The sequence below is a fragment of the Pelodiscus sinensis genome, chromosome 5, assembly GCF_049634645.1.
Source record: "Pelodiscus sinensis isolate JC-2024 chromosome 5, ASM4963464v1, whole genome shotgun sequence".
NCBI classification, from domain to species: Eukaryota; Metazoa; Chordata; order Testudines; family Trionychidae; genus Pelodiscus; species Pelodiscus sinensis.
Window position 1 is genome coordinate 41,766,715 of NC_134715.1, and position 21,012 is coordinate 41,787,726.

At 42.9% G+C, this 21,012-nt stretch overlaps 1 protein-coding gene across 1 annotated transcript in view; it reads left to right on the plus strand.

The window, feature by feature from the left end:
- Window positions 1-21,012, plus strand: part of FREM3 (FRAS1 related extracellular matrix 3) — a 63,305-nt gene that overhangs the window by 15,673 nt on the left and 26,620 nt on the right. Inside the window, 8 exon segments of the mRNA XM_075929189.1 lie at window positions 1-139; window positions 142-335; window positions 619-1,230; window positions 1,232-1,332; window positions 1,334-1,393; window positions 1,395-1,513; window positions 3,542-3,605; window positions 4,382-4,446. Coding sequence (XP_075785304.1) covers window positions 1-139; window positions 142-335; window positions 619-1,230; window positions 1,232-1,332; window positions 1,334-1,393; window positions 1,395-1,513; window positions 3,542-3,605; window positions 4,382-4,446 — 1,354 coding nt within the window.

A 21,012-nucleotide genomic window follows, 5' to 3' on the forward strand; every position in this document is an offset into this window, starting at 1 on the left:
GATGACCTTGGACTCACCATGGACTCACCAATCTCTAACAGAGACCTTAAAGCCACAGTCATAGATTCAGAGGACAAGAACCTCACGTACATCATATGCTTGGCATCTAGGCAGGGCCTCCTTCAGCCTGTGAGCAAACGGAGCTGTTAGTGGACATGAACTTCACCCAGGATGATATAGACCAGGGTTATATCTGTTATGTTCATGCTGTCCAAGTTGTCCGTGACCTAGCTAAATTTGATGTTACTGATGGCATTAACCCCTTGATAATGATATAAAAAGTATCTATCAGCAGCATGGTTGTGGTCTTCCCTGAGGTGATTATCTGAGGCTGTGTCTAGACTGCACGGTTTTTTCGAAAAAAGTAGCCTTTTTCGAAAAAACTTCACCTGCGTCTAGACTACAGCCGCGTTCTTTCAAAATTAAATCTAAAGAACGTGGCTTTTCTTTCGACGGCAGTACTCCTCATTTCACGAGGAAGAACGCCTTTTTTTGAAAGTGCTCTTTCAAAAAAAGGTGTTCTTGAATGCAAACAGGGCTTTTTCGAAAGAGAGCATCCAGACTGCCTGGGTGCTCTCTTTCGAAAAAGCAGCTTGCTTTTTCGAAAGAGGCTTGCAGTCTAGACGTAGCCTGAGAGAGGGTAGAAAGGTGAAGCTCACAACTGACCTGCTTAGCACTAGTGACATTAACAGCCCTGATGAAAACCTACACCTCAGTATCACCCAGGCCCTAAGCCAACGGCATTTAGCGAGCTCAGACAGTCCTGGGGTGCCCGTTGCTTCCTTCTCTCAGCTCCAGCTTGCTAGCAATAAGATTTACTACCTCTCCACTGCAGAGGATGAGATGAAGATGGACAGCTTCGAGTTTGAAGTGACAGATGGCTATAATCCAGTCTTCTGCACCTTCAAGGTTTCCATTACTAGTATGGACAATAAAAAGCCAGTTCTAACGATCAATGATCTGGTGGCTGCTGAAGGGAAGACCAAACTGATTACTCCCTTTGAGTTGACTGTGGAAGACTGGGACTCCCCTGACCATTTGCTCCATTTCACAGTCACCCAAGTCCCTATCCATGGCCAGATTTTATGTAACAGCAGCTATCCTGTGACTAGCTTCACCAAACTAGACTTGAATGAGAATCTGATCAGCTATAGACATGATGGCACAGAAACCAGCCAGGATAACTTCTCTTTTACTGTGGCTGATAGCACCCACACAGACTTCTACATTTTTTTTTTCTGACACCCTCCTGGAGCCTCATCAACCCCAGATGATGAAGATCCAGATCAATCCCCTGGACAATGGGATGCTACAATTAGTGGTAAACAAGGGTCTCAACACTGAGAAGCTTTCTGATTGGACACTGCGGCTTCTTGATCACCAGCAAGTCACTTGGTAGAAGACCAAGACAGTCCACACAAACTGCTGAAGTACAGAATCACAGATGGTCCAGAACATGGGTTCATCATTCATCTTTGTCTTGGAAATGAGCGCATTAAGATGTTTACACAAGGTTGGTGCTAATAGATGTACTCATTTACAGCCTTCAGATCCAGCAGTGTACCATAGGCAGTTCGCTTTCTCACTTGTGAGGTGATATAAAATTTACTGGATTGTTTTTAGAAAAATGATAAAGACAAAGATCTTAAGGTACATGGTAGCCTTGAAATTAGATTCATTTTAAAAGGAAGTAGAAAGGCTTGTTCTATTTACTAACACTTCACCTAAATGTCTCAGATTTACTTGCAAGACTTGATAACCCTATGCATGGTTCAGTGGTTAGGTCCTGGTACCATGCACCAAGAGGCATAGAGTACATTTTTCAAAAGCACCTGAGGTATCTCTACATAGCCCATGCCAGTGAACTTGTTTCAGATCACTTGGGATTGTGGGATTCACTCTAGCACTCCAAAAATAGCTGTGTAAGCAGCACTTTTGACGTTGCTGCACAGCCTGGAGTCTAGAGATGTCTACTCAGCTATTTTAGAGTACTGTATTAGCACAAACCCAGTAAACTTGAATCTTGATCCTGGCTGGAAGGCTTGTTGCTGGTTTGTTTTCCATGGGCTGTGTGGACATACTTTGTGATTTAGTAACCCAGGGACCATTGATTTTTTTTTTTTTCAGTGAGACTTCCAGTGGATGCCAGAATTGCTCCACATCACATTTGAAGGAGTTAAGAGCCTACATCAAATAAATACTTTTAAAAAATGTAGCCCTAGCCTCCATTCCAGTCTTGGTGTGTGACCTAGGCAAATTCATTCTATGTTTCTGTACTTCAGTTTCACCACCTCTAAAGATGGGATTTGTAGATTTGCTGATAATGTGTCAAATGGGGATGTAAAATCCCATTTAAAATGTTAATCAGTTAAACTATATGTTTAACTGGTTAATTGGCCAGCAAGGCGTGTTGTGGGCAGGAGGCCACTAGAGCAGCTCCTTCCCATGGCGTGACATGGTGAGCCCAGCTGGGCTGGAGCAGCCCCCATTCTGTGTGCCCCACAGTACAGTGTGGTGGGCTTGGCTAGGCTACAGCAGCCCCTCCACATGTGCTGCACCATGGGTGCTGCTCCAGCCTGGCTGGGTGCTGGTTAACTAGTTACCTAAGTAAGCAAGCCAGCTGGGCAATGCTTACCAGGTAACTGTTTACCCCTACATCCCTAGTGTCAAAGTGTGATCTGGGAGCCTATTGTTCTGTCACAGGACACAAGCAGTTCCCATGTATAGCAATGTGGAGTTACTCATCTCTTATGGGGGATAATCAAATCTTAATATGGCCCCAAAGCGCTTTGACTATAGATCTTCTTCCCACCTCCCAAGATCAAAATGGGGACAAAAGCAGAAAGCAGCCACCTTTGTTTCTGGATTTAGAAAAGAAGAGGCTATCAGGTTGCAAATATGGATGTAAGTAGGTGTGGTTAGGCACGGGGTCAAGAAGGATGGGTGCACTCCATGGATTGTCCTCCACAATCCCCTCTGGGAAACCAGCAGAGAATCTGTAAATATAACACTATAAACCTAACACAGTCCGGGACTATATTAAACTTTTCATTAACTCTTTCCACATTGTGGAACCTCTACCTTTTAGAGACTTTATCCATTCACCTGCACCACAGCTGAGCTGACAAAAGCCTCAAAAGACCGGTTGACACTCCAGCGTGGAATTTGTGCAGAAGTCCACTGACAGATTTTGCTGCCTCATCTTGGAGCATCATTAGGTTTTTGGGTGCTCATTTTGAAGAGGACAAAACCCTTGTAGCAGAAAATATACACAGATGACTAGAAAAACTGCATGGTTGACTTTCACGCAGGTGTACAACCTAGTCATGTCTAAATACTAATTAAACAGTGCAAGAAATGGCTCTTTCCACTGCCCTTAGCTGCTTTAGTTCTGTTATTACATGCTGAAGAAATGCACAACCTTAATTTGGGAAGAGGGGAAAAAAGCTTCTTTTATGATGCACTTATTTGTAGTTTCAAGACTCTAGTCTGTAACAAATTTCAGATTGAGTTCTTCTTTAACACTTTATTTGTCTTTCAGTTCATCTTTCAATCTCTAGTGTAGTGAAAAATGTTTACAATGTAGCTGTTAATGTTCCACATCTGTAAATAATTGTTTCAATTAGAGCCTGTTACCTTCAATAGCAATTAACACCCAATTATGCAGAGAAGCATTAGATCCAGAATATTTGCTTTGCTGAATTGTGTATGAAGAAATTGATTCACAAAGAAGGTTCACATAAAACTGAAACTCTTAACTTTGTTTGTGAAGAAGAAAAATATCTTCAGTAATCTTTGAATTAGCAAGTTCAGAAATGGTCACAATATAAAATAAAATAATTCCCACACTTCCCACTGTTCTCCCCCCCCCCCCCCCCCCCCCCCCCCGATATAGTCATGTGCAGTAGTTTTGTGTATTAGGGTTTTTTTAATCCAAAACTATGGGGCTCAAGTTTTACCCTCCACTGTATAATTAATTTAAGTGTAGCAGAGTCATTCTTGCCATATTGTTGGTGAAGGGTTTCTGATAACCAGAATTTGCATTTAGTTAAAACTTGTAATTAATATATTAACAGATTAAAACAACAAATTAGTTTTTAGCTTTAAATGTGTAAACAGGTTAATTACTGATACTTCCTACCTTGCTCTGTAATGCAATGCTACTACAACAGTGTGTTCTTGTGGGGAGTCTTCTACAGCTGGCTGTTTCTTTGTCTCAGCTAATGTTAAAGCATTATTCTTCAAAAATAATTAGTAGTTTATGGGAATGTGATCAAATATTGTTTACTGAAGTAAAATACCTATAATTAAATTCTACTGGTAAGTTTTATATTCTGCAGTAAAATGCTTTGATTCACTTATAGCATGTTTCTTTTATCAGCTATGCCTTAAAAGAGGGTGACAATTCTTCCAGTGATATTATCTACTTCTCTAATGAAGATAATGGTAAGATTATACCTCTTACATGTACTATACCTTAACATGAGATCCAGCAACAGAATGGTATTCATATTGAAATTAATGAAATATTTCACTCTATTTTATTGCAAGTTCATGAACGTTATGTATAATTTTATTCTGAAATAATGGCTGAGCACATATTAAATATATAATGAAACGAATGTAGATTTCAGCAAAAAAAACAAAAAACAAAAACAAAAAACAAGGAGTCTGGTGGCACCTTAAAGACTAACAAATTTATTAGGGTATTAGAGCACTGAATGGTGTAAAAATTCTTAATAGGTTACAAAATCTTTCACCAATATGTCACTACAGGCAGTCCCCGGGTTACGTACAAGATAGGGACTGTTGGTTTGTTCTTAAGTTGAATTTGTATGTAAGTCGGAACTGGTACATATTGTAGGGGAAACTCTAGCCAAACATTTCTCCAGAGCTCAGTTTTATTCTCCCACACCTCACTTTCCTCAGTCCTTTATTCTCAAGCTGAGGTGTCTGCTGAGAAAAGCCGCTCCGAGTCTCCCTGGTTTGCTGGGGGGGGGAACTAGCTTCGCGTCTCCCTGGTCTGCTGGGGGGAAGCAGCTAGTGCGGGGTTGCCTCACCCCGTTTGTAAGTAGGGATCCGATGTAAGTCGGATCCATGTAACCCGGGGACTGCCTGTATTTCAAATCTTGTCACAGGTCAGTAGTAATTGGAAGCTATGATTGCTTTTCTGTGGCCTGAGTGGAAAGTTGTTGTTGATACTAGTAGAGTTCCAGACATGCATATCACAAAAACTTAATATCACTCTATGTAGCCCCTTGTTAATAGTGTCAGCAGAGACCAAGAACAGAGTCAGCATGGAGGCTGAACACTGCATTGCCCATACACCCAAACAGGGAGTCCCTCTACCTCTAGATCAGGGGTGGGGAAAATCAGGCCCATAGACCGGATCTGGCCTGCCAAGCATTTCTCTCCAACCTGTCCAGCTGACTAGCAGAGTGTACATGCTTGCAGGTGTGTTCAGCTGCCCCTCCCTTACCTTGCTCCCTCCTGCAGCTGAGCTGTTCCCAGGATTCTGCCACTAACTGAGCAGAGCAGGGGGGATGTGTGTGGAGAGGAGAGGGGAATTCTGAAGTCAGGGTGTGCCCCTGAACCTCATCTCTGCAGAGCAGGGATTGGGGAGTGGGAGTCACACAGCGGAGCTTCTCCAATCTGTAGCATGGATGGTTAGTGACTCAGAAGAGTGCCTGTCTGAAGAGGCAGTGAACCGTTTTTAAGATTTTAGTGCTCATGCACTCTCTGTCATATGCACATGCTCACACGTGTGTACATACACGTGCACATACTCTCTCTCTGTCACACACCATCTCTTCAGAACCAGGGAAGGGGGAGACAGCAGAGCTGGGCAGCTTTTCTGGTCTTAGAGAAACAGAGCATGGCTTATCTCAGAAATTCAGCCAGCATACACACACTGTATCTCTGTGCCACATTATTTCTGTGTCATTCATATATACACACACACTTCCAGTCTCTGTGCCACACACACTCAATATGTATCACAAAGTCTGGTAATGTGAGCTATGTATGTTTTTATATGACTTAGCAGATAAATGAAGTCCAGTAAAGTGCAGGAAGGGCAGAGCTGGCATCCAAACTTGTAAGGGAGATGCTTGTATAAAGGTTTCTGTAATTACAATGAATGTGCTAAAGGAATTCCATTCGTAATGACTTTCAGGGTTGCTCTCTGCTAGGATGTCAAAAGATGCTTAGAAAAATGGTCTCATGAGCAAAGGATTCATATGCTAAAACGAATGCAGGTGGCGAAAATCTAGTGGCTATAAAAGTGAGGTTGGATTTTAATTAGGGCTGTCTAGTAATTGCGCAACTAATTGCAATTTTTAATCTTAAAAAAAGATAATTGTACGATTAAACAATAAGACTCCAGGTCACCCTGGGCTCTGAGTTGTGCTGCCCCTTTGAAATGCCACCGCAGTGTTTCGAAGGGGCAGCACAATGCAGAGCCTGAGGTCAGCTGGAGTCTCCTGCTGAGGCTAGGCTCTGTGCAGTGCTGCCGCTGTGACACTTCAAAGGGGCAGCACAGTGGGAACCCAGGATCAGCTGTGCAGCGGTGCCTCTTTGAAAACCTTCTGCAGCATTTCAAAGGCACAGTGCAATGCGGAGCCTGGGGTCAGCTGGAGTCCCCAGCTCATCCTGGGCTCTGCTTGTGCTGACCCTTTGAAATGCAGCCATGGCATTTCAAAGGGGCATTGCTGCAGGGAGCTTGGGGTCAGCTGGGGACTCCAGCTGATCCCGGGCTCCCACTGTGCTGCTCGTTTGAAACACCCTACCGGCGTTCAAAGGGGGCAGCGCTGCAGAAATGCCCGCGATTAACACATTTAAAAAATTAATGCATTAATTGTGCTCTGCATTAATCGCAGGCGTTGATGCGCATTAATAGACAACCCTAATTTTAATATTGGCCAATTACTTGGTAGAGTGCTAGGAAAGTTTAATGTGATCATGGAATTATATGACTAGAAGGGGCCCTTGAAAGGTCATCTAGTCCAGTCCCCTGCACTCATGGCAAAACTAGACCAGAGGGTGGTTAATAAGCCCCAGGTGATTCGCTAGAGTTAGCCCCTGGCAGGCCACTGGCACATTTTAACCTGTGCGTTCGCAGGTACAGCCACTCACAGTTCCCATTGGTGCTGGATTGCTGTTCCCAGTCAATGAGAGCTTCAGGAAGTGGCACAGAACAGGACACGAGTTCCCACAGCTCCCACTGGTTGGGAACGGCGATCTGTGGCCATTGGGAGCTGCAAGCAGCTATACCTGCAGACGAGCAGGTAAATACTGGTAGTCTTCTAGGGGCTAACCCTGGTGATCCATCTCTGGCCTGTGGTGTCTAACTTTTAAAAATCTCCATTGATGGGAGATTCCACAACCTCCTTAGGTAATCTATTCCAGTGCTTAACCACCTTGACAGCTAGAATGTTTTTAATATTTCCAACCTACACCTCCCTTCCTGTGATTTAAGCCCATTGCTTCTTGTCCTATCATCAGACGTTGAGAACACTTTCTTTTCTCCCTCTTCCTTGTAATAACTTTTTAGGTACTTGAAAATGGTTGTCACCTCTTAGTTTTATCTTTTCCAGAGTAAACAATCCCAGTTTTGCCTCCTAGATCATGATTTCTAGATCTTGTACCTTTTGTGGTCGTATTCTTTGGACTTTCTCCAATTTGTCCACATTTTTCCTGAAGCGTGGAGCCCAAAATTGGACACAACACTCAGTGTGGAATAGATCAGAAGAATTACTTCTTACATCTTGCTTATGTCACTCCTGCTAATATATCCCAGAATGGTGTTTGCTTTCTTTGCAACTGTGTTACACTCTTGACTCATATTTAGCTTGTGTTTCTTGATTTCTTTTTTTTTGAACCATTACATCATTTTATGGAAGTCAGAATAATTTAAAATACTGAACCAATTTCAACCCTGGTTGAACTGAATCTTGGAAGAATTTGTCTTATGCTTACAAACCAAGATGGAATAGTAGGCTGCTAGAATGTACAGCCTTCATAGTCTGAATGAACCAATTTTCGTTATGGTTTTAAGTTGGGTGAGTAAATTATTTCATTGAGCTTCAAGGAACTAGAAGGCCTCTGCTTCATCAATGAATGCACTATGCCATGTTTCATAGCTGGCACTTTGTATGCTTGGCAACATTACAGCTGGAAATATCTTCTCTTTTAGGAGCCAATAGATTAATAATCAATAGACAAAGCTACAACACGCTGCAAATGGCCTTTGGTCTGTACTTCCTTTGATGAAAGAAAAAAGTTGAACATAGGCTATCTGGGAATAAATTGGCAAAAATAAAATAGATTTCTTATAACAATTATTGTCTAGCTGATTTTGTAGTGCCATGTAACTGATGATGTTAAACAATATCTCTTCATTCAATGGAAATGCATTTCTTGTTTTTCCATTTGCTAACATTGCTCTTACTATGCAGGAGAAGTTATGAAGTGCCACTTACTTTTCTTCCAGATGTCTTATTTTGCTGTCAGTTGATGAATGTTTGAATCCTTTACTGGCTATGTCATGATTAGCTTGGCTAACTGCAAAACAATTAGAAAAACTGGGGGAGGGAAAACCACACACAGTTGAACAGATGGTGAATTTCATTACTTATAGACTAAGGGACACAAAGTCTGTAGAGCTGGAGCTAGGTTTTATTAGCAATACTTGTCTTTGCTAAACTGAGCAATCTTGTTTGATAAATTAGTAGGCCATAAATGTACTTTACGATACTACTTTTATAAATAAAATGGAAGAAGAAAGCTGTTGTCTAAGGCAGTTGAACTGAGGGAGTAAATTATATTCTGTAGCTATGTGTATTTATAAATGAAAATGGCTAGAAGTTATTGTCTGGGTTTTTTGCATGCTAATATAACTGGCATAACTTCAGGAAAAAACTACGTGACCATTGTCAATTAAGAGGGTGTCATATCAATGAGTATCAGCTGTCCAATGCAGAAAATAAGCAAACTGAAAATTAGAAGGAAAAAAAATTTCTGTCCAGTCACACTTTGGCTTATAGCAGGGGTGGGGAACCACAGGTGCGCTGGCTGCACGCAGCTCGTCCGAGGTAAGCTACTAGAACAGGGATGGGCAATAATTTTTTGCCGGGGCCACTTCAGAAATTTTTTTAAGCAGCCCCAGGCCACACCGGAAGGCGCCTTTGCCCTCCCCCAGAGCTTCGCCCTAAGAGCCCATGCCCCTGGCGGTGAGAGGAGACTTCGCACGCTCCCCCTTTTGCCCTCAGGCCAATCAGGGCTTGGGGGCAGGGAAGTGCGCAAAGTCTCCTCCCACCCTGCCAGGAGTGCATGGCGCTTCTAAGCGTGGCACGCTCGGGCGGAGAAAACTTCATGCGCTGCCCCCAGGCCCTGATTGGCCAGGGAGCGGCAAGGCCTCCGTGGGCCGGATCAACCTGCGTGGTGGGCCAGATCAGGCCCGCGGACGCCCTTTTGCCCACCCCTGTACTAGAGGGTGGATGCTTTGTTTACCTGAGCATGGAGTCCTGTAGGCATGGAGCCCCTCAGCAACCAGTGATTGCAGTTTGCCGTTCCCAGCCAGCTCCCACTTGTTTAAAAAAAGGTAAACAACGCTTCCTGCCAGGGGCTAATCTTGATGAACTACATGCAGCCTGTGGGTCGGAAGCCTCCCACCCCTGGGCTTACAGTGATGTTTGGAGTTACTTGTACCAATAAAAAGTAAACATAATTGAGACAGAAGTGTCATCTTTTAAGTTTGTCCCTTTTTAAATCACATAATTTATGAGAGAGAGAGAGAGCTTTCTTTGGTACAGTAATTACCCAGTCCCTGCCACTCTCTCCTGCCCCCCCTCCGCTGCAGGCGTGGAAAGGGAAGTTGGGTAGTGCAGCCTGGGCCCCCTGGGAGGTATGTAACCCTAGCCCCTGGGAGGAGCTACAGCTGTGTTATCTGCTTAAACGAAGCACACAAGATCTTTTATAGGGGGAAAAGGCAGTACGCCGCATTTATTGAGACTACAACAATTGCAATGCACATGCACACGCACACACACCAGACGATGTTATAGTTACCAGTACAGATTCTGTATCAGTCTAGTGGCCAGCTAGATTGAACACAGAGGGAGAGCAGGGCCTTGGTTGATGCTCTTCTGGAGTTGGTGGCAAGACAAACCCAAAGTTCCATAGCCAGGCATCCTGCTTTTATAATCCTTTTATCTGTTGAAGTCTATGGATTTCACTGTGTCAGCCCATGACCAGAGTGTTATCTTTGGCGTCAGTGTTCCCAAAACATTTTCCAAAGCTCATCCTGTAATCAGTCATCTTTTCAAGAGTGCTAGCTCTGCTTTAAGGCTGTCAATCTGCCAATATCTGATCGTCTTATGAGTAGGAATCCGCATCAATGATTATAGATGGTTTTTCTTTGACGCCAGGCTGTCTCGTTTTTGCCCACGCTCACCCTGCCTCCTTTGGCCATCTGGTTCTGAGCAATAACTTTTGCATCTTTATCTCAACATACATGCCTCTTTCACACACAAACAATCTTTTACAAGGACTTCTCAAGGGAGGGCATAGCATCAATATCTACACTGGGCAAAGCAAAAAGGCGTTGTAAATCAAACAATTAAGACCTTAGCCTTCTAGACATTCTTCTAGTCTCATTAACACAGACACAATATCAAAAACTATCTTTTTACTTAGGCCCATCTACTAAACTCACTAAACTTTAGGACAAAGAAATAAACATTTAACTAAAAACTTAATTTAATGAAATGTGTATTAACATACACCTTATATTGCTATATTATTGCTACATCATTAAATTATATTGCTAAACCTAAAATACAAATATAAAACTTTTGGTTCCAACAGCTGGAGCAGTGCTACACTCATCCACCAGTAAGCCCTCCGACTCTGACACCTTTCCTAAGCCTCCAGCATGAGTCCCCATGCCCTGATTCCTGCACCCACCCTTGCTGTGATCCCCCTTCCCTGATCTCCCTCACCCCTCTTCCCCTTGTCATGATTCCTGCACTCCCACCCCCTGTCCTGAGTCCCTTGTCCTGAACCCTGGAGTCTCTTGCTCTGCACCCCCTGCCTTGAGTCCTGCACCTTGCATCTCCCTGCCCAGACTGCTGCACCTCCCCACCCCTTATACTGAGTCCCCACAAGGACCTGTGCAATGCCAGGTAAAAACTCTAGTCTGCAACATAAGTATGATCTGCCAGTTAGGGGAGTTGCTGATTTATTGGTGGTTTGTGTGACTGACTCAGCACGAAATTTTCAAAATTTTCACTACACAAACTGGACCCACTACTCAATTGTTGGAGAAAATCTGAGCATTAGTGCCTCTAATCAACTGCTTACAGTGCAGACTGTGTAGTTAGTCACAAGTATTTGGTTTTGTGTCTGTGGTTCATTTTGTTGGCCCGAATGTTGGCAAAAAGTGAACCTACAAAAGGAGGTAAGGTTCAGGTGCTTTAAAATGTACTTTTAAATCTGTGTTAGTGAGTGTCATAATATGTTTGTTCAAAGAAAAACATGTAATGATTTGCAGTATACTGAGAGCCTGTTACTGTTGCCTTTACTCTATGCTGACATTTAAATACTGAAGAATTCATTGTTTTTTTTTCCTGAGGCTTTTCATGCAAACAGCAGTAAACCAAATAGTGGGCACAAGACAATACTTCTCCACATTCTTTTATGTTCAGCATTGCTATGTATAAACAGCTCTTTACCACCTGGAGGCTTCTCTTTTTCCATTTATCTTTGTCAGTGCCCTTAACCTTTTGACACCCACTGTCATTGCTGCCCTGCGGGCCTCTTTTCAATTACTGTAGCTAAAAGAGTAGGGAGAGTTAAAGGACACTGAAGGCTACCCGGTTTTGCTGATATCCTGCAGACAGCTTCTAAACACTTCATGGAAACCTGATTTTAAGCTTACAATTCTGTTGGGTAAGGGAATTTTACTGCAGAATTTGAAAGATGGTCTGCTGACCATTCTTAAATGAAGAGCATTTCCCTTCATTAGCACAATCCCTAAAACAAATCTACAGGTAAGGGACACTTACCACACTAGTAATCTAAAATATGGGGAATGCTTGTTCTGTGGGTCTTTGGGATAGCTCCCAGCATGCCTGGAGTGAAATCCTGGCCCCATTGATGTTGATTGGAGTTTTGTCACTGACATTAATGGAGCTAGTATTTCAGCTATGGGCTTCCATTCATCAAAGACTGATAATGGTAAAAGTATGCAACAAGTGAGGTTAAGGACATGCTTCTAAAGTATGTTTTCTCCTGCATTTTTCTTTTATACCAACCAAAAATTAAAGAAGGAGATTGAGCCACGGAGTTCAAATTCAGGTTCGAACTTCCTAGGAATTCAAGGTATGTATTCTGCATAGGCCAATTGCAGTAAGATGGCTAAACAGCAAAATTCAAATTTGGATCAGATGTAGATTCAAACTGCTTCAAGGTTGGAATAAGAGATGGGGTCTGGTCTAGGACTATGGTTTGGCTCCATATCTAGTGTGAATGTTAAATGCTATAAAACACAACATATAACCCTCCCCCTACCCTCGTACCTCTCTCCTTCCTCTGTGTGAGTTCTTATTGCTCTTTTATCACCTCTCACCTGGGAATAATTTGCCATGAACCAGGCATAGTTTATATTGTAATTTCTTCTCATCGTTCTATTTTTTTTCAATGAAATTGACTTTAGACCTTTGATAGAAATTAAATGCGCTCTACATTGTTTGTTAGTTTCACTAATCTTTAATAATGACTTTCCATTAGTCTCTTGATATTGTAACAGATTAATACATGTAGGGTAAAATAGCTAGTGCATTTACTTTCACATCTCATGTAAAAGAGTGCTTGCTTTTTTCTCAGCATACCCAATTCAGTTGTAACTTTTTTTCACTTGTGTCCTTTCTCACCTCAGAATCTCAAAGTACTCTGCAGACGTTAATTGTGAAGTAGGCCTTATTATACTTATTTTAGAGAGAGGTCATCCTGAGGTGCAGAGACCCATGGGCAGTGCCAGGAGTAGAACATGGGATTTCTAATTTCTGGACCATCTTCGTGCGATAAATAAGAAACCAAATTCTTTCCCAAGCAAGTTTAAATAAAATTTAAGAAAACCTCTTTCTAATTTCATTAAAAATCAGTAATGTCACTCAGCAAAGACATGTGATTTCTTGAATAACAAAGTATGTCAAGAAACTTGCACTATAGGAATCTTTAGAATTTGGTAGGAGGATGCAGACCTCTTTTTAACACACTTTCATGTGCTATAATTTTGCTTTCTGCATTGAATGATGCCTGTTACCTGTGTTGACCCCAGGAGTGGGATACTTTATTGTGATACTCGTGTTTGCAAAGGCATTATGTTTCTGCTGAAAGGAATAAACATGAGCTCAAGTGGAATGAAAATACCCAAGTGTTCCTGACATGGTTTGGATTCATCCCTTATTGTTTCAAGAAACTCTGCTTGCAATGTTTTAAATAAAAATTCTGGCACCAAAATTGTTCAGACTTGTGGTTCCCTATCGGTTGGTCATCGGTACAAGAGCACTGAGTGTCCACCATTCTTGATGACATAACATAATTTTACCATTAAGTAATCTATATTTATGTGCAAACTAAATTACAATTTAATTAACCTTTTTTGAGAATTTTTTTTTTTTTTTTTTTTTTTTTTTTTTTTGGGAAGAAGTTTGTGATATTTTCATGCTCCTTGGACCCCCGAGTAGGTGGAAATGGGAGCCGGTGTTTTTCATTGTCCAGCTCACTCTACGTAGGGCCAGGAGAACATCAGTAAAAAGGCTGATGCAGAACGGAAGAGTTATTCACTCCAAAAGCTCCCCTCTTCCCCTTCCCACCATGCTGATTGTTGGGATTCCACTCAGCTTCCCAAGAATTCTGTTTGACTCTAGGCTTTGCCACTCAGATGTCTTTATTTGGCAAATAGCAATACCATACACAGTTGATCAGACTGAAACACATCAGGTATGGATGGATGGTGCATCACAGCTCCAAGTTACCCTCCCTTGTGTATACATTAAACATCTCATTGCATGTTTCAGAGGTAGCTGTGTTAGTCTGTTTTAGCAAAAACAACGAGGAGTCCAGTGGCACCATAAAGATTAAAAATTGTGTTACAGCATAAGGTTCAAGAGTTGCAGCTCATTTCATTAGATGCATGGGGGGGGAGGGGGAGAAGAAACAGATAGGGTTGCAGGGATGAGAGTGTTACATCAGAGCTAATTCAATCAGGTGCATGTGGATTAAAAAGGTGGGAATACCTAAATGAGAGAGCCATTCCCAGTCTCTGTTCAGACCCATTCAGATGGTGTCACATTTACATATTAATTCCAGCTCAGCAGTTTCATGTTGTAAAAGCTTGTTTTTTAATTTTTTTTTGCTTGGCAACTTTCAAGTCTAACTGTTTCCCAGGAGGTTAAAATGTTCTCCTACTGGTTTTTTCTATGTTGCCATTCTTGATGTCTGATTTGTGTTCATTTTTTCACACATTTTAGGATTTGCTTTGTTACGTTGCAGGAACCAGTTCCCATGCAGCATGTGCTGTCCATGGTTTGACTTGCTCTTTACCTCATCTCAATATTCCTATTACCTTATTTTGTCCCTAGTTATTTAATTGACAAGGTATAGTTCCCTGGGTGTTCTTCTGCTTGTCTTAGTTGGTTCAGACATTCTATGTTCTTAGCCTACTGACTTTTATTTAACACATATTGTGTTTTCAACCTGATGATTCATTTACGTCTCTAATTTTGTCTTCCAGAAAAATGAGATCATGAAGGAAGAAGTAATTACTCATGTCACAATAGGCCTCCACTACTCTGAAACTTATTCGAGTCTTCAGCTGCTTGATGAGCTTAATTATCCTCAGCATCTCCACAAGTTCAGGTTATCTTCTCCAACCTCCACATCCCATCTTCCGAGATTCATTTTCCACTCTGTTCCCCCATCTCCAGTCCCCACCTTCTCCTTGCACCTCTTGCTCATCACTCCCTATCTCAGGTTTCTCTCTCCAGTCTCATTCCCCTCTCCAGTCTCCGCTAAGAATGTAAAATCCTGTTTGTTTAGTTTAAAGGATATGTTTAACTGGTTAACCAATTAAATGAGGGTGGGCAGACAAGAGTGGCTCCCCTGCCACAGCATTGCTAGGCTGGGCCCACTGTGGACCGGAGTGGGGGGGGGGCGATGCATTCTGGGTGAGCTGAAGCGCCTCTGCCACAGCATGGCTGAGCTGGGCCTGCTGTGGATTGAGGGACCGCTCCAAGTGGACTGGAGCACCACCTGCTTGTGGTGGGCCCCATGGTGCTGGAGCAGCCCTCTGTGAGTCGTGAAGGTGGGGGGCTGCTTCAACCCCAGCCGGTTAACCATAACCATTAAGCATCACGCAGTAAGGGTAATGTTTACCAGTTAGCCATTCATATCCCTAGTCTCCACCTCCTCATCTTGTCTTCTGGCTTGGTTTTCCTCTCCTGCATGAATGTGTCTCGCTCTGGAATCCTCCCTCCTGGGTTCCCTCTCTTGGACTCTGATCTCTTCTACAGCCTTCCAGAGAATAGTTGAACACTTCTCAGACAGGACACTCACCAGGATAATGAAACTGATTAGTGTAGACTGATACTTTACTACTTTCTTAAGTCTTTAATTCTTAAAGGTTAATATTTCTAAATAATTCTTCCCTTGATAGAGCACCTTCCTATGATTCAAAGCTGCCCCATTTCCAAACATATAATAAGCAACGTGTCTCTATGAGAATTGAAATCTGTACTTATGCACCCAGATTCGTAGGTCCATGAACTGAGCTGCTGCTCAGTGATGGTGCACTTAGTGACCTGTTTAAAAATATGGGTCCCTGGGGATTTCAAAAGCTTTTTGTTCCTGCTTGCTGCCCAGGAGCTGGGTTCTGAAAAGTGGATAGGGAGGAGTTTGAGCTCATGGCCCTCTAGTGGCTCAGAGAAGGTCAGTGTAATCTGTTGCTCCATCCTAATGGATGGGACAAGAGGTTCCAGTGTTGCTTTGGGAGTGCGGTGGCTTCAGTGCGTTCTGTTCTGTGGGGTGTGGCATTCAAGCCACAATCCAGCCAGTGGGCAGGTACCTTTTATATATTAAAAAAAAAGGCTTGATTCTCAGAAATATGGCGTCTTCACCCCTTGTACTGACATTGGGGGAAGAAACAGGTGTTCAGCACCTCTGAACATGAAGCCACATACTTAGATGAATGACAATAGCATGAGACCATAATCAGGCCCAGAGTCTCAATTTCAAACAATTTATCAAAGTTTTGTTCTCTGCACACAAGAATATTTAACGTGGAGGATCATATACAGTCAGACTTAGCAAAAACATATCCGCTGCCACTCTGAGACCAAGTTTGGAAGGTGTCAGCCTGAAAGGAATGTTATTACTATGGTTATGATTATCTAAAAAGTGGCTTTGTCTAGTAATTGCATATTAGCCTTAGCTGTAGTGTTGCTAGGCTCAGACTAGGACTGACTTAAGATATAACTTATCAGATGCTTCTGTCTGTCTCACTCAAATTCCGTTTACTTTATTTGGAGATCTGCATAAATAAGAACATAAGAACGGCCGTACTGGGTCAGACCAAAGGTCCATCCAGCCCAGTATCCTGTCTCCCGACAGTGGCCAGCACCAGGTGCCCCAGACAGGGTGGACCGAAGACAACGATCAAGCAATTTGTCTCCTGCCATCCCTCTCCAGCCTCTGACAGACAGAGGCCGAGGACACCATTTTATTCCCTGGCTAATAGCCTTTTATGGACGTAACCTCCATGAAATTATCTAGCTTCTCTTTAAACTCTATTATAGTCCTAGCCTTCACAGCCTCCTCTGGCAAGGAGTTCCACAGGATGACTACACACTGTGTGAAGAAGAACTTTCTTTTATTAGTTTTAAACCTGCTCCCCATTAATTTCATTTGGTGTCCTCTAGTTCTTCTATTTAGGGAACTAATAAATAACTTTTCTTTATCGGCCCTCTCCACACCACTGATGATTTTATAGACCTCTATCATATCCCCCCCCCTCAGTCTCCTCTTTTCTAAACTGAAAAGTCCCAGTCGCTTTAACCTCTCCTCATATGGGACCCTTTCCAAACCCCTAATCATTTTAGTTGCCCTTTTCTGAACCCTTTCCAAGGCCAAAATATCTTTTTAGATGTGGTCTCCTCACCTCAGTACACAGTATTCAAGATGTGGGCATACCATAGTTTTATACAGGGGCATTAAGATATTCTGGGTCTTATTTTCTATCCCTTTCCTAATAATTCCTAGCATCCTATTTGCCTTTTTGACCGCTGCTGCACACTGTGTGGAAGTTGTCAGAGAACTGTCCACGATAACTCCAAGATCTCTTTCCTGATTGGTCATAGCCAAATTAGCCCCCATCATACTGTACATATAGTTGGGGTTATTTGTCCTGATGTGCATTACTTTACACTTATCCACATTAAATTTCGTTTGCCATTTTGTTGCCCAATCACTCAGTTTGGTGAGATCTTCTTGGAGTCCCTCACAGTCTGCTTCTGTCTTGACTATCCTAAACAGTTTTGTATCATCTGCAAACTTTACTACCTCACTGCTTACGCCTTTCTCCAGATCATTTATGAATAAGTTGAAAAGGATTGGTCCCAGGACTGACCATTGGGGTACACCACTAGTTACCCCTCTCCAATCTGAAAATTTACCATTTATTCCTACCCTTTGTTTCCTGTCTTTTAACCAGTTCTCAGTCCAAGAAAGGACCTTCCCTCTTATCCCATGGCCATGTAATTTACACAAGAGCCTTTGGTGAGGGACCTTGTCAAAGGCTTTCTGAAAATCTAAGTATACTATATCTACTGGATCCCCCTTGTCCGCATGTTTTGTTAATCCCTTCAAAGAACTCTAACAGACTAGTAAGACAGGATTTCCCTTTACAGAAACCATGTTGACTTTTGTCCAACAAATTATGTTCTTCTACATGCTTCACAATTTTATTCTTTACTATTGTTTCGACTAATTTGCCCGGTACTGAAGTTAGACTTACCAGTCTGTAATTGCCAGGATCGCCTCTAAAGCCCTTTTTAAATATTGGTGTTTATAAAGCCTCATTTATTTTTGTTTTAGATTCATTTAGGTGTATTATCCCTATAGAGAGAGCCAGAACTTGGTCCTTTATAAGTTTAGAAGACTATTGTTGTTGTTACTGATTTATCACAGCCTGAGCACATGAGAATAATTAAGAACAGAGTGTGCTTTTGGAAGGGTTTGGTGTATCTAAACACAAGCTTTTTCACAATATTTTTGGTAGCTTAGTAATTATGTACTATGATTCAAAACAAAAACCCTGACTCTGTTTTCTGTGAGCATAGTGAATGGTGTTTAAACCTTTGATTTGTTAGCTAGCTGAGATTTGTGTTATAGCTTCTTTCTCGCTGTGCCAAGGATAATCTTTGGGGGTAAACAGGGCAAGTATGCTTTTGCCTTCCTGCGTCTTCATCTGAATGCACCCTATTCTCGGTGTTCAAAGATGTACCAAGAACTGATTCTGAATGCTACTTCATTTGTCAAAAACCATTTCATGCTTGTTTGTAGTTTAATAAGCATCATATTTCAAAGTTTATGGTGGAGTAGGTAATTATAAAGAAAGATGCCAAGAAGAAAGGAAATCTTAATTGTTCTTAAAGTATGCATTAAGGCTATGTCTAGACTACATGGCTCCGTCGACGGAGCCACGTAAAATAGTTTATTTGGCATAGGCAAAGAAGCGGAGATTTAAATAATCCTCGCTTCATTAAAATAAACATGGCCACCGCGCTGTGCCAACAATCAGCTGATCCGGCACAGCGCGGCAGTCTAGATATGCCGTGGTCGACAAGGGAAGCCTTTGTCGACCTCTCCGGTATGCCTTGTGAAACTTTCATCTGGTTAAATTATGATGCATCTGTGAAGAGGTTACTGGCACCTCGCGCTGATGTGATCCATGAGTTTATGGGCCCATTATCTAGGATTAAAGCAAAACATGTTAGCAGGGTTGTTTTGGTATCAGTCTCTCTTGTCTGATGCGGCCCCTTGGAATGTGGTTGCCAGGGCATCTGTGCCTTTTGTAGGGTCATGCTAACTGTCTGCTTGTGAGGTTTACAGGCCCGTCTCAGATTTAGGATTGAATGGGGGTTCTTAGCAAAATACCATGGGCTGCCTCAGTTTACCCTACAGGCCTACCTGCAAAGTTCAGATCCCTCCCCAAATTCAGTGATAATCAAATCTGATGCTTTCATTTCTGTCCTTGCTAGCTAGTCTTTTCATGAGGCAATTCAAGATTCCCCACTGCAGGTTGATGACAATCATGTTAGCTTGTTTGTGAAAGAAATACTGCTGTGATTAAGCAGCTGCTTTTCCTGGCAGTGTAAAGCTGTAATAGGTTTCTCTGTGAAAGCAAGTGATAAGAGTTATTCATATAGTTCCCAGGTAGCAATCTTCTTTTTCACTTCCTAGAGTTGATTCATCCTGAGCTCTGCTTATGCCACTCTAAGGCGTGTTCCCTAGTGACTATAGTGTCAGCTATATTGCTCAGTGTTGACACACTGATGTCATTTTGGGAATTACAAATCCCACAGCTTTCCAAGATGGCAAGTCTGCTTATGGAACTCAGCAACTTCAAGCCATGAATCTGTCAGCTTGCCTCTGGTTAGAACTCTTTAAAAGTCAAATGATACAGTAAATCTCCTGGGCTGATTCATGATTTACAGTGCCTCTGAGAGCTCCATATAGAGCAGCGGCATAGCGAGCGGTGATTTGGGGAGGGGGGTAGTTGTCCCCGGGTGCCATGCTATGGGGGCACCAATTTAGCTGCCTGTGAATAGCCTATTCACCACAGTCTGGGTGAGACAGTGAGACCCGACTTCTTTTTATGCTGACACTCTGTGCGAGATTGGAGCAACCCCACCATGGCGACCCTGAATTCGGGGGATGGAGGGGTGGCAGCTGGAGTTCAGGGATGGAGGCTGGGCTGCAGGCCTGGCAGACCCTGGAGCTACGCAATCCCCAAGAGCTGCAGGGGCCGTTACAGGCGAGGGCCGGCCCCTAGAGCTAAGGCTTCACTTGCTGGAGGGGAGTAGATGGAAACCGGGGCCGGCTCCAGCAGTCCCTTGCCCCCATGAGGATCCATTGCAAGAGCTGCATCACATTTGCCACTGGCCAACCCTGATAAGCTACCCCTGCCTTGCAGTGCCCTGCCATGAGCCCTTCACCTCCCACTGCCATCCCTGACTCCTGCATCTCCACCCCCGAACTCAGCCCCCTGCATATTACTCCTTAACTCCACCCTCGCCCTTCCAAACACCAACCCCGTCCCGAACCTGCTTCCTCACACCGGAACCCCCTGCCCTGAGCCCCCCTACATGTCCCATTTGTCTGCTGAAGAACACGAGCAAAGCCGGGGATGTTGCTCGGTGCTCTACAGAGACCGGCTCCCACTCCGGCAAACACTCTGTTCACATGTCTCCCAGCACAGATTGGATTGTATCAAGTCCCACAGGTAGTAACAAATGATTGGGGGGTGGGGAGGGGCGCAGATTTTGCCTTCACCCCCTGGGCGCGTATCACCCTCACTGTGCCTCCGATATAGATTTAGTATCTCCAGGAACCTGAACTGCCAAACATATTAATGTGTCATAAAAGAGCATTGACTCGGAGGAATAACTTAATTTATGACTAAAGCTACTGTGCACGTTACAAATAATCAACTTTATCTCCTGCTAGCACACAAGTTGGAAAACATAGTTTTTCCCGCTTTATACTAAGCGTTCTGTAATTCTAAGTTATGGTTGCCCTGAGATAATTATATTCCTTATGATCTGAACACTAATGTCTTCCATGAGAGATTGTGATAGCCATTTTCTCAGGCAATCATAATCAGGTAATATATTTTGTCTTACTGCTTAATGAATACTGTGGAATTGGATGTTGTTAACACTGTACTAGATT